Genomic DNA, 15147 nt, shown 5'->3' on the forward strand with positions numbered 1-15147 from the left:
GTGGCTGTGTTCAAATCCCCTGCCTGCACCACAAACGTCAATGCTCCCTGTGACTCGCTTCCTCTCTCTCTCTCTCTCTCTCGCTCTCTCTCCCCCCTTTTCCTTCGTCTTCCTCACTATCGCCAGTCGTGGCTGCCCTGACTACTGTTGCCATGGCAACCGAGGAGCAGGCCCGCCACTGGGGGATTTGAAGACAACTTGGAGTAAAGACCCCTATGTTATTAGAGCCTTATTATTGGGTGTGTGCTCGTGTGTGACTGTGTTTATTGTCGTGAGCTCAAAACCCCCTGATATCTTCTGCACAACAATAAAACTGTTCCCTCGCGGGGGCACCGGCGCAGTCGAGAGCCGTACCCTCGCCACGGTACGGGAGGACAAATACAATTTATTGGGAACAATGACAGCCAAAGGTGCAACACTCATATTTAACGTCGGACCCATCGATTGATTTAACTACAAGGGAACACAATGGATGGGGCAATTGAGTGAGAGGAAGAACAACAACAAAACAAAAGGGAACATAAAAGTGAAGCAAAATGAGGGAGAAGCCCATGCACTTATCACTTTCTCCCGCCCTCCCTCTCTCTCATACACACCCTCTGTGCTGGCCCTATCCATTCCAAGGTTATCAGTAATCCAATAGGTTTCCCTGGAAGCAGGCAGTTTTCCAGAGACACAGCCAATATCCTGAAAGCGGAAGCTTCCGGAAGGAATTCCGACCAAGTGTCCCCTCACTTCCTATCTTTCTCTATAACAGGATGAAGAGCTTCCTTCCGTCCTCGGCTATTTCTTTCATCTGTTACTTTTTGTCTCCGGGACATTTTTGCGTGGACTTGTTCGACATGAATCCTGGCACATACACATGAAGCTGCGATGGCTCCTGACTGACTGGCAATCATGTCTTAAAAGCTGCCTAACTGGAAACTATCAACTATATTCTCCCAGATCATACACACACACACACACACACACACACACACACACACACACACACATAAACACACACGGTTTAAGTGAGAGGGTCTGGTGTTATTTCTGGGCCACTAGTTCCCTGCCAGTGACCCATAAATAGACAGCACAAGGCTCTTATGGTTGATAACACATAGCTGGGAGCCCTTCGGCTGCAGCCTGGAGCGAACACGGGCTGAAGATGCAGCATCAAAAGGTTGGGTGGGGTGACGTGGACTTCAGCTCCGTTCTTCACTGATGACAAATAATTCAATCCACAGGAAAAATCTATTGAAATCCACTAGAGGGGATTTTTTTAGCTCGTTAAGCGTGCAAGGAAGAGGTCCATAAAGTATTTACATGGTGCTTTGACAGGAGCATATAACAAGCAGCACTGTAATGTATGGTGTCCTTAGATACCGCACATGTAAATTCTATCTGCTGCAGTTCATGCAGTGTGTGTTACATGTATTTATATGTTTCCTGCCTGTATGTGCCTGTGTACTTGCATCCGTTAATGAGTGTTCCCAGTGTTCGTGTGTAAATGTGTGTGTGTGCCCGCGTGTGTGCAGCATCTCTCTGGGGACCCTGTTTGCAGTGCTTTAATTAGCTTAATCCACCAGCAACACATGGACTGAGGAGCAGAGAAGGAGAGGGGTGTGAGGAGAGGAGAGGGTAGACAGAGGAGAATATCTTTCCCCTTGCCATTTGTTACGACTCCTACAACACACACACAGACACACACACACACACACACACACAAAACCCTCCATCTTGGCTCTTGGCAGTGTCAGTAGCTGGCCAGGCCATTGTAAAACCCCATAGGAAGGAAGAAACTGTCTCAGAAATGACCACATGTGCCGTTGGAGGCCAAGTGAACCATCTCCCGGGAGACGCAGCATTCAAACGGTAGCCAAGCTAAATGACCAATTAAATATTACAGTGAGGGCTTAATTGGTGTTCGGCAATTTAAAATGGCACTGTGCAATTAAGCTTATGGAAAAGGTATGGAAGAGACTGGGGAGAGTCTGTGTATAATGATGTGCCAATTCAGCTTCCCAAAGCAGTGTTTGTGGCCAAGATGACGGGAGAGAAAGTGTGGAGAAAGCAGGGAGGGGGTGAGTGGGGGGGTGTAAAGTAGGTAGGTGAGGTACAATATGGGTGGAGAAGGAGAAAGACTGAGTTGGGAGAGAGTGGGTGGGGAGCTAGGGAGGCAGAGAAAGAAAGGAGATGCACAAACAAATGCTAGCCTTGGGAATAGATGCAATCAGCTCAGTCAGTCAGCTAATGACTAATTCCATGGAGGAAAGAGGGGAGCAGAAAGAGAGTTGCAATGGTGTGAGTAAATCAAAGAGAGAAAAAACAGTGGGGCTGGGTGAAAGAGACTAGAACTGAAGGGGGAACGAGACACAGACAGGGGAAAGAGAGATGGATGCATACATGACTAATTAAAGACTCCATCAGTTTGAAACATTTGAAGCAAAGGAAAGGATGGATAAATATTTTACCACGGAGAGGAGACGATGAGCTCTCTTTCTCCCATACTTAAGAGACTCCGGGTGGGGAGAGGAGATGGAGGAATGTAGGGGGGGGAAGAAAAGCGAGAGGTGGAGAAAAAGAAATAACCCTCTGCGAGAAAGTGAATAACACTCCGCGCCCAGTGAGCCTCCTCTTAAATGCCTAATTCTTCATTTTTAAGGGCTTAGCAGATGGAAATGGCAAAGCCACAAGGTCAGCTGCACCAATAATGGAGTCATTAGCTGCCTCTTTGCTAGCCCCGCTAACGTTAAAAAACACCAACGTGAGCCACTGCCGGAACACAATACTCTTAATTAGCACTAAATGAAACCTCAACTCAGTAATTGGAGTGGACCTGCTGCCCCGCACACCAAGAATTACTAACAAACGAGCCAAAGTTAACTGAAGTGAGTTCGCTTGAGCCAACTGTTACGCTCTAATATTAGCCAGAGGGCATGAGACCAGCGTGGGGGATTGGCTTTCCGCATGGCTATCTCCGACTCGTATGCTAACAGGATTAGCCACAGGGTCAGTGCAATATGGCTAACGGTGGTCAGGAGGTGAGCTGGCTGCAGACAGGCAGGCTTGGGGCAAGTTATCAAGCCTGCTAACAGTTTGTAAAGGCTTCAGGCTGAAGCTTTTCCCCCTGGGGGAGGCAGGACAAGGGAGTAATTAGTTAGACGCGGGAGATGCCATCATGCTGTGTGAGCAGGATGAACATAGGGAGCTGTTGCATTTGGAGTTTGTGTGTGTGTGTGTGCGTGTGCGTGTGCGTGTGTGTGTGTGTGTGTGTGTGTGTGTGTGTGTGTGTGTATGAAACACTGTGGCCCTGAAATGCTCCCAAAGCATATCCTAGCCATGTGAGGACACCCTTTCAACAACAAACACAATAATAATCCCAGTGATCACATTTCCTGTGAACTAATAAAACACTGTATGCAAATGTGTATGCGGGTGAACACAAATGCGTATTTGTTTTTATACACACAAACGTTCATCATCTTAACGTCGCTAAACCGGAGGAACTAATCAAAAACAATCTATTAAGAATCTATTAGCCTGGCGATGGGTAATCTGATAAGCCCGCTACAGTCACGTCCCATAGGACAGTGTGCGTTCTTCACACTAGATTAGCTCATTTGAGAGTAACTCACATATTTACACTCATCATTTGGTATAATGAAGATGAAAAAGCTCCATTTACAGATTTAAGGAGACCATCAAAGTGCCGTGTCTGTTATACCATTATAGGTCTATCCCTCTGAAAATAGTTGCTCATTCATGCCACATTATGCCTCGTGGGTCATGTAGCTTCCAGGTGCGGTTGTTAAGGGCTTTTGAAGACCGTCCTTTCGAATGCCAAGGCATGTACTGTGAGCTGCAGGGCTTAATTGCAAGGAAATAGGCGCGAGAGCCGTCGTATAAGCGTAAGTGTGTGTGTGCGCTTGTATACAGTCACTTTGGGCCAAAGGTAATCAATGCCCGCTGTGCCACTCATGCCTATCCCTCTGGACACTGTGCTGCTGTCCAACATGTCCCAGTGTGTGTCCACGTTTGTACCATGAACGTGCTCATTTTGGCTTGTTAGCCTGAGATATGACATCCCTGCTGGTGTCAGCATATGTGTGTGTGTGTGTGTGTGTGTGTGTGTGTGTGTGTGTGTGTGTGTGTGTGTGTCTCCGTGGAGCCTTGGCACTGTGCCATCCACCAGGTGTGCTATTGGCTGAATCAGTTGGCATGGACAGAGCTACGCCAAGACACTGAATCCTCTCCCCACAACTTCTCTCTCCACAGAGCTCCATGTCGATACCAATGACAGTTTACTGCATGTTTAATTAATTTAAAGGCAAATGCAGTGTTTCCCCTACAACGATATAGGCATGGTGGTGCACCATTTAAATGGAACCCCCTGCCAAACCGCGCAAAATAACCAAATCTGCAAAGGTTCCCTTAATTGTATGCAATAAATGCCTAAGCTTAATAAGTCATCCTCTCATTGTGTTCAATTTGGTTGTAAGTCTTGAATATATTGAGCGAACCAAAATGTTAACGCACATATGCCGACCACGCCAATATGCCATCCTGACACGTAAAAAAAAAAGTGTAAGACATATACCTAAGCATTAACCTTACCTTATATTTCTCTACATGGCATTATATACCAAATGAGAATAACACTTCCAGAAATAAGTTAAAAAGTTAAAGTAACTATGCATGCATACATGACACAAAAAGCAGTGGTTCTTTGATGTTCCATCCCGAGATGTCTAATAGAGATGACCTAGAAACAGGCTGGCCTCGTCCTCACTTGGATCATGTGAGCATCCCAGCTTGCATCCAGACTCTTCTAATCTTCCCTTAAAAATGGATTCTAGCATGGTACATTTATTATTCATCTCCCTCGCTCCCTCTTTTCCTCCTTCCTCTCTTTCTCCCGGCTTTCTTTCCTCCGCTCCTCACTTTGCCTCATTAACCCCTGGTAGTAGTGTATTAGGACGGGTAACGGCGAGGTAGTGAATGACTGCGGCGCGGTGCCGTCACACACCGTTGGATTGGGCTGAAGTGCATTAGTGCTGAGATTATCGAAGGGCCAGACTTTCCTCATCAATGCCATTATCTAACATAGGAGCTCGGTGTAACTTCTCCGGCCCTTTAAAAGTGATTTCCTCTGAACATTTTGCACTGCTGAAATTTCTGGGTAATAGTTGGCACTGAGTTTAAGAGTTGAGCGCAATCAATTGGCAGTAATTCATAGTGTCCCTTAATGTCCCCAGTGCTTGGTAGTATGGTGGGAAATGTGGATCATTATGGCAGATGAGGCTCTTGTAGGATAAAGGTGTGAAGATAAAGACACTGGTTTAATGAGACTGCGTGGGTGGAGTCGTGTGAGTGTGTGTGTGTGTGTGTGTGTGTGTGTGTGTGTGTGTGTGTGTGTGTGTGTGTAGGAGACTGGATGACGTTAAATCTTTGAAGAAGACCCCTCATTACTGTCTCCCCTTACAACCTAAAAGCTACAACCCTTTTTTCTAAGACGTGAAAGCACGTGTGTCTGTGCAAGGCTGTGCATGCACTTTTACACGCCGACGTCTAACATGGATGTACATCTCCATGTCTGTACGGTGTCTGTCTGCACTCTGCCCTTCGCTTTAATGAGAGAAAATGACTGGAGAAACATCTCATCTCAAAGCGCGCAACAACACAAGGCTCGACTATTATCTGGGAGAGGATCTTTGATCACAGGAGGAGATAGACAGAGCGGAAAGAGAATATGTGAGCAGCAGATGAAACAAAGAAAATGAGAGAGAGAGAGAGAGAGAAGGAACAGAAGCCAAGCGGCGACACGAAGCAGCAATGGATGACTCCTTTTACTAATTCATAAGTGTAGTTTTACTGTGGCTATTTGAGTTGGAATGAGAGTTATGGGTGCCTTTTAGACAGTCTATATGACTGTTTCTATTCATACTGACAAAAGTAAAAGGGGCCTACATCCGAGCCCTGGAGTCACACCCGCGTCTTACATTCACTCTGTGAAATTCTGAGTGTCTGTGTGTACAAATGTGTGTCCACAGGGAGATGGTGTGCGATGTGTCAGGCCACACAAGAGGACAGGCCAGCAGACAGGAGACAGGCTGGCAATGAGGAGAGATAATTGATATTCACGTGCTTCAGCAGGACATACATGGAGACACACTCGCATTTCAGAACGTGATGAATGTGCAGCGCTTCCTGCACAGACCTAGACACACATGGACTCTCAGTCACCCTGCGAGAGCCCGGTGAACTTTAGTCTCCCTGGGCAGGACAGCACGGGCCATAAAACACACAACATCGTCCTCTGTACGGGAAGCAGGCTGGCCGGCTGCTACTTCATTTGATTAAGTTGATTTCATGCTATGTTGCATGCTAAGAGAGGGTCCTTGTGGCGGGGAGGAGAAAGATATGTTGTATATGGTTGGCTTGCCACACTCACATTATGGCTTAACGGGGCAGTAAATAATCGGAATTTGCCATTTAAAAGCTGTGCTGTCAGGAGAGGGGAAGAAACGGCTGCAGAAAATGACACATTTTTACTGTTAATTTAGGAACATCCTGATAAGATTGGATGAGTGAGGGCGCTCTGGGAAAGGGCTAAATTAAGTGGAAAAACTCTGTGTTAAAAGCAAAAGAAGTGCGAATTATCTGTTCTCTATTCCCTCTGCCGCGTCTGATCCCTTTCATCGTTCTCTGCATCTCCGTTTGCCCCCGTCTCCTTCTCATCCGTCCTGCGCTTGTGTGCGGCCGCATGCAGTTGTGTGAACTAATGACCGAGGGCTACCAAACGCCTGCACAAAGCCCGCCTCTGTGCCACTGCCCGGGCCACACAACTCGTGGCACGGCTGGCCGAGCCAAATGATGACACAAACTCTCTCTCTCTCTCTCTCTCTCTCTCACACACACACACACACACACACACACACACACACACACACACACACACACACACACACACACACACACACACACACACACACACACACACACACACACACACACACACACACACACACACACAAATGGCGTCAGAATCGTTTCATATTACTTGCGCAACTATCAACTGAACGCGTCACACCCGCGTGCTTTGACGCCTGTGCAGCACACAGCGCCTGACGTGTAATGTAGTTTCCTCATTGACTTATAATGGTCACTCGTTCACGCGCACGTTCACGCGTGATGGCTGCTGCACGCCTGTGATCACATTACGCGGAGTAACTACGCGTAACATTCATGCGTTTTTTAGCGAACGCACGCATTAACGCTCGCATGAAGATAATTGAACATTTTTGTCAGGCGCTCACATGTACGCGGAAACGACGTGCGCAGACTCTGTCACGCGTAACAAGAAGCTGCGTACATATGAAGCAGCGTGCGCACGTCTGTCTCTCACTGTTTGACAAATGTTGTTACGCGTTCACACGCACGTGCGGTCGCCGATTCTGATGCTGCGCGGCCGGAATCGATCTGCTGTGCGCAACTACTCCGCGTAACATGAGCGTGTAATGTAGTTGCCTCCCCTGGTTGACTGAAATGAACAGGCCAACTACATTACGCGTTCAAGTTACGCGGAGTAGGTGCGCACAGCAGATCGATTCCGGCCGCGCAGCATCAGAATCTGCGACCGCACGTGCGTGTGAACGCGTAACAACATTTGTCAAACAGTGAGAGACAGACGTGCGCACGCTGCTTCATATGTACGCCGCTTCTTGTTACGCGTGACATACAACCTGCGCACGACAACGCACGCACGTTTATGTGTTCCTTTTTGAGTGGAGGGTCTGTAGGTAAAGGCTAGGTTTAAACACACACACACACACACACACACACACACACACACACACACACACACACACACACACACACACACACACACACACACACACACACACACACACACACACACACACACACACACACACACACACACACACACAAACAGGGAGAGTTTGACAGGGCAACATTATGCACCGGTAGAATAACAACCGTCAGTCAATTAAGCAGTGACATGGTCTCTTGATGGTGACAACGGTGATCCCAGCGGAATACATCAGTGACTCCACACAGCAATACACACGTATAAACAACAAACTGTCACTTGTTATTAACCCCTAGAATGCCATGTGACCGGTTGAGTCTCTATAAAAACACAGCGGATGTAAAAAGATCACACCAAACCTTTATGGTCAACTAGCTGCAGCAAGTATGTAACTAGATTTGTTAGTTTATTAATATTGTTGTATCTCTATATCTTAAGGAGGCATACTGTATCAAATCCCATCTATCACTTCGTATTTAGATTGCAGCTGCTTGGCTGATGCCGTCATCCTCTCATCCTTACAGATGACAGAGCTGATAGGAGCTCCTGTTCTTGCTCAAGAACACCTCAACAGAACCAATGCTAATGAGTTTACAGAAACACTTTGGCTGGTGCAGAGGTCAATCATGTTATCTTTTTGGATCTGAGGCGTTTACACTCTTTCTCTCTTAAAGAATCCCAGTTATTCATATTGAATCATTTGTCTTACTTTTCCCGTATGTTTATCTAACAAAGTGTAACGTTGGACCTGACTGGTCCAGCCTTGAGTTTGCTTCATTGATGCCCCGATCAGATGAATGGCGGTAACTCCCCGGCGTGCTCACCTGAGCCTGGAACGGCCACAATGGGCTCACAGCGGGCACTGGAGGCTCCGACCACCTGGCACACTGGCCACATACACGCAGCAGATGGCTGGAATCGGCCCCCCGGAGGAGGAACGCAGCTGAGGAATCCTAACATCCTACCGTGTGTAAATGTGTGCGCGGTCTCAAAAAAACACAAGAGCTTACAATAGGTATTGGAATATCGACTAAGATCCTCTCTTTTGTCTGCTGTCCTCAGACCACCTATTGAGACGGTGGATGTGTGCCAGTCCGTGTGGGTCATGGTGAATGCCCTTTCATTGTCAATGCTCAACAGCCCCTAAAAGTGCAGAAGTGGCCGAGAAAATCACCAGCATTTCACATGAATGTACATCTGCCGACTGATTTGCAACACAGAGGCAGCTTAGTAACGGTGTTTCTTTGGAGGGGAAGACTTAAAAAGGAGAGAGCGAGAGTGGGATATGATACAGTATGTAAAGCTAACAGAAGAATGGATACAAGCGGGGGGACTAAGTAGAGAGAAATATTGGAAATAAAAGTAAAAAAGAACGGAGGCTTTTAATCCTAAAGATTAAGTGCAGCGGATGGCCAGTCCGCCGCTGTGTCCTTGACCGCAGCAGTATCCAGATGACCGCTGGTATGAGTTAATCACACACACGGTACACATCAGCTCTCTTCATCACTTCCTGCTCTGCACCACCTCCTCTTCTCTCTATCTGCCCCATCTTTCTGGCTATCTATCTCCCTTCCTCTCCCTGTATCTCTCCTATCTTTGTCCCATCAAACCAGGACTCATTAGTAAAAGCTTCTTTGTGTGTGCGTGTGTGTGTGTGTGTGTGTGTGTGTGTGTGTGTGTGTGTGTGTGTGTGTGTGTGTGTGTGTGTGTGTGCATGCGTCACCAACAGAGCACAGAGGGACTTCATTAGTGCATTTAACATGTTTGTGCCACCGTCTTGTTGCTCTGGACAACCTTGAGCATTAGAGTTGGTTAAAAATAGACTATGAGCAGATAACACGCGATATCAAAGCACTTCAAGTCCAGCCAAATGACAAATGAAGAGATGCTCCAGGTAAAACAATATTACTTAAAACAGAAACATCTTCAAGTACCCTGATGAAGGATGTAGAAAAGAGCCATTTGGCACACACTTGTCTATAAAGCGCTGATGACAAATTTCCCCCCATTAGTTTTCTACCTCCAAACACAAATCTTTTTAAAATCTGTCAATCCTTCCACTCTCTCTCTCTCAATAAAAAACCACACTAGAAAGCTGCCGCCTTTTAGCACAGTCATCCATCCTACCAATATTCTCCCCCATTTCTACACCCCTCTCCTTCCGCACCCTCAGGCACGGCTATATAAACGGCATTCAACGCTAGTGCTCTCCAGAGGAAAGTGTAAGAACAGGAATGCACTCCATCACAGCCTCGTGGTCTGCATGTACTCCCACACAAACTGTCAAACGCCTAAAAACACACTCATGTAGAAACAGATCCCGGTGATTCAAACTGATAAGATAATAAACACACATGAAAAAAATCAATTAACGATGACAAGAGAGGAGATGAGGAGGACGAATGCCTGCCGGATCAGTGCGGAGGAGTCTGTGATCACATGACCATTCTTTTCTCTCTCTTAATGCCAATTGTTTTTCTGGCAGAGCTGTGACTCTGTGTGCGTGTCAGGTTTCAGATATTGGTCCTTCTATGCAAATTTTATAGTTTGCAAGACAAAATTTCTTGTAGTTTGGGGGGTTTTCTGTCTGAAAGAGAAGGCAGCCAAAACAACTGCAGGCTCTTTGGCTCTGTTGTGACACACACACACACACACACACACCTTGACCAAAGTGCACAACTGCACAGAAGAAAAGACATGTGACGACGGCTAAATAAATAAAAAAGGGACTTCTGCCAAACTAAGTGAATGGGTGTCACTTTGACAAACGCACAGGGTTGAATCTTAGTCAACACTGTATTGTTTGTTGTCTCTCGCACCCTCATAAACACAAACACACGCACACACAAATCCATGCCATCACAAGCGTACACATTATTATGCATACTGTGAGTGACAAACACACAAACGCTGCGTGCATACACAAACACGCATTAAAACGCACACAAACACACGGGCTGATTATACATTCATAATATTGAATGGATGACAGGTCTTGAGCAGTGCGGCGGGAAACGGGGTGAATTCTAATGAGCTACCATTTACCCCGAGAGCTTCGTCGTCCATGTACCACACACACACACACACACACACACACACAGTCACCAATACCAATGCTGCACATGTTACATAGAAAATCTCATAATTATGGCACATTGTGACATCTTACATACAATCACCATGTCAACCAAGACTCAACCCAATTATGGTTCTTTTACGTTAATGTACAGTTAAGAGGCTTCCTCATTCCTCCACAAGAGGATATGACAGCAGCATCGGATGTTGACACCAACAACAAACTAAAGACAAAAAATCCACTCCTAATCTGCTCAAAAAGGAAAGTTTAACTGAAAGTCAAACTGTAACGGAACCCAAAGTTAAAATGCCCATCCATCAGTGCCCCATCCCTCCGTACACCCGCCTGAATGAAATCCACACGACACAGCTGACCAGAACAGGAAAGCCATTCGCCAGTCATAGCTGTTGGATTGATTGAAGGCGAGCTCTTAAAATTAGAGGCGAGGCGGTAAAGGCGTGGGGATACAGCAGTAAGGTTTTATGTGTGACGTGACGAACATGACAATCGATGACGGGAGTAGCCGCAGACTTTCCTTAAATTGCTTGTTAAATGGACGGGTATTAAAGAGGCACTTGAATGTCCTGTTGGAAACGGCCACTGGCGAGAAACATGGAGTTGACTACATTTAATCTTTGTGTAAAAAGTGGCCGCATAGTGCTTCGTGTAAATGCACAATGATTAAGCTGTAGGTATACAGCTCACTAAGTGAACATAATCACTGGCTGGAAAGCTACTCGCCATTCAAAAACGGAAGAAGAAAAAACGTCCTTTCTCTAAATGTCCTTGAAATGCCAACCACCAAAAAGCACATTTGCTCTACAACTACACCACTCAATCAAAAATCAATCAAAAACCAAAAAAAAAACCAACATGTCATTGAATTTTTTTGTGAAAAGAAGAATGGATTCAAAAAGCAGCCCAAATGGAGGGAAAAATCATTCCTACCTTCTTCAGTTTGCCATTCCGTGTTCCAACAAAAGCCACAGTATTGCCACGGTAGTCGTAGGCCGCCACCGAGGTCATGCCGTCATCTTTGTCGATGAAGAGGGGGGTGCCCTCGATGGTGCTGGTTCCCCCCAGCGGCTGGTTGAAGTCCTGACCACAGAAGTTATCGTCTATCTGCAGTGGCTGTAGGAAGGAAGAGGAGACACCATTCAGAGGGCTGGCAGAAGAATAACATCTAATTCAATCAGTCATTTTTATAATATCAGTTTTGTACTTAATAAGAACAAAACACAAATGTACGTACTGAACGATGAGGTTTGGTGTGCAAATTGTGTATTAGGAGGTTTTAAATACCGCCATTAAAGTCTCTTTTCTGATTCAGTACATCCATCACATCACAGAGTACATTTTAAATAATGTCCTTTTTTGTATTTTGAAGTCTTATTTTTGTGAAACAGTTCAAAGTCTGGAGAGAAGAAGGATTTGGAGAGCGGGGAATGAAACATAAAAATGGCCCCGGATCAAGCCTACGACATTAAGCGTTTTAGCGATTTCCAAGGACACCGCTCAAAAAAGTCTTAAAAGTAGCGGAGTCATCTAAAAGTCTTTCTGTGACACATTTCTATATCACAGCAAAAGTACAGACAAGGCTATAGTAGCATCATTCCATTTCCTAAATGCATTATCCTACTCTTTAAAGGACTACTTCACCGGTGGAAACATGAACCTGTATTGAAAGTGGGTCATATATGTAGTCGAAATGTAAAAAAGCTTAATGCAAATGGGTGAAGTATTCCTTTAACATGAGCCATTCATAAACACGCCCTTCTTTCATCAGACAGAATCCCACCATGCAGAGCCGTCCGCATATTCTTAAGTGTTCAGACACAGCAGTGACATGGCAATAATGCTGGTGACCATGTGACAATATCTGGAGCATTCCGGTGTCACGAGGGGCCCATCACCCCGAGCAAGCCGCTGACCCAGATAATGTGTTAACCCCCCCTTACTCTTACACACACACACACATAACATAATCACTATGAAGTTGGGTTAAAGTGCCTCACACAACCAACGCTTTGTTGAACTAGCACATTTGTTTTTATACAGACATTGACAATATTGATGCCACACACACGGCCATTTTTAAAATCAAATCCAGCTTCTCAAATTTGAATTTTAACATCATTATAAAATCCATCATCTTTTGGGTTTTCACAAATTCAGTGATTTAAAGACATTATCTTGGGCTCTGGGAAACATTTTTGGACGATTTATTGATAGAAAACAATAATTTAAATTGTGTGTGTCAATAAAAACAAAAGTAATTTGTGGATGCTGCTTTGTGACAGAGACCCAACGTGTCAGATGTGAGGTTGCTGACTGCCTGCTAATATGTGGAACCTAATGGGCGTCAGTGTGCGTCAACAGGAGCCCACATGTGTGAGTTAGGACGCACACACACACTTGGGGAGTGTGTAAACAGCAGTGTAATCCGCAGTCTTATCACTACATCATCTGATTGATCCACACGGGAGAAACGATAACACCCCCCTCCCTCACACTCAGCCTAAATTGCCTGCAGCTCAGTACTTGTCAATAACCCGTTATTCTGCCTTTTTCTACTTTCTCGCTCTTCTTCTTTGTCTCTTTCCAAGGGATACAGTAACTGAGCAAAACGTCAATATCCTCTCCTCCCTGTCTCTTTCTACCTCCTTCTATCCATCCCTTTCTCGCCCAATAGCTCTGCATTTTCCTCTTCATCCGTCCCTCCTCGCCAAGTCTCCCTCTATCTCCATCTCTCACTTAGGTCCCAACTCTTTTGTCCATCTCTCACGCACCTCTTTGGAGCCACATTATGTCCTCCAGAGAGTCTAGAGGTGTTATTGTGTGTGTGTGCAGGTCAATGGAGTTATCAACTGGAGGGCTCCCCTTTTCTTTGTTTGCAAGATGATCAGTCACATTGCAAAAGCAAAGAAAAAAAGAAGACATTTTAATTTAAGCCTCTGTTCGTGTGTGTGTGTGTGTGTGTGTGTGTGTGTGTGTGTGTGTGTGTGTGTGTGTGTGTGTGTGTGTGTGTGTTTAAAGAAGTGAGAGACAGGAACATACACAGCCATTACCTGAAACAACTTTCTTTTGTCACAAATAATGGCTGGGGGGAAATTTCATTCCTCGGAACAAAGGCTACTGACAAAAACACACATGTGAAGACTTGTAAACATGTGCACACACACACACACACACACACACACACACACACACACACACACTCAAACAAAATGTCCAGTTTATTTCCTGTGTGTGCGCACAGATTTGGCTACAAGCAACCAAACAATTCCCATCGTCTCCATATGACATATAACTAGGGGCAACAATTTTAAACCATATAGTCATGGGAGAGAAATCCATCAATCTGGACTGCAGTCAGTCAGCCACACACGCACACACACTAATACACACAAGCAATCCAATGCCGTCAGAGCCTAAGGAAAACTAGTTAAAAGGGTTAATCCATCTTCTATGGAAGAGACTCGCTGTCAAAAAATACTGTAAACAGTAGCCCCAAGAGTCCATAAGGGTTAATACACACAATAACACACACACACACACACACACATACACAGTAGCCTATATAGGTCTCTCTGGGGCACTAGAGGGTAAAGGTGCTACAGCATTCCTGCAGGTCTGATAGGTTTAAATAGCATAGATCAGCACGGAGTAAAGGGTGTTTCCCTTGAGGTTGGAAAGCATTTTAATGGAGGCTACATTCTTCTGTTGGCTCTGCAATTTAAGGCACTAAAAGATCCCCATGTGAATTGGAGCCGATATTCAGAATGGAAAAAAATATTCTCCTCTGTGGTCTCTGCAGGGTTATTGGCTGGAGACCGTATTTAACGTTCTGCAGCGTTTTCAAAGACGTGGAACTCTGCCGGGGATGAAAGAGTTAAGCCAACAACCTTCCGCTGACTTTGGCGGCGGGGTCTTAGAAATGCAGAAGAGGGGGTTTCTTGTTTTGATTTTTTTTTTTTTTTCACGGGGTGCATGTGGCGTTGAATGAAAATGTGGATTTGCACTTCACTGAGGCTCGGTCTTTTCTTCTTGAAACCTCATACAGAACAAAAAAAAAAGGAATAGTGTGTCAAAAATAAAATCTATATAATCACTTTGAATCTATTATTCCACAAGGAAGTGTGCAGTTATTAGAAACAATATTATACATTGCTTATAAAGGTTGTCAACAAGGATTGTGAGATTTGATGATGTGAATTTGTGGCTTTAAAAGCTGTTGTACATTAATATTGACAAA

General features: G+C 45.3%; 1 protein-coding gene across 2 annotated transcripts in view; it reads right to left on the bottom strand.

Moving 5' to 3' along the window:
* The window catches only part of plxna1b (plexin A1b), a 174228-nt gene that overhangs the window by 115210 nt on the left and 43871 nt on the right, over window positions 1-15147 (bottom strand). For both annotated transcript variants that reach the window (XM_084038176.1, XM_084038175.1), the window contains exon 3: window positions 11841-12023. In XM_084038176.1, coding sequence (XP_083894302.1) covers window positions 11841-12023 — 183 coding nt within the window. The remainder of the gene's footprint in view (window positions 1-11840; window positions 12024-15147) is intronic.

Source organism: Eutrigla gurnardus (genome assembly GCF_963514095.1).
Source record: "Eutrigla gurnardus genome assembly, chromosome: 2".
NCBI lineage: Eukaryota > Metazoa > Chordata > Actinopteri > Perciformes > Triglidae > Eutrigla > Eutrigla gurnardus.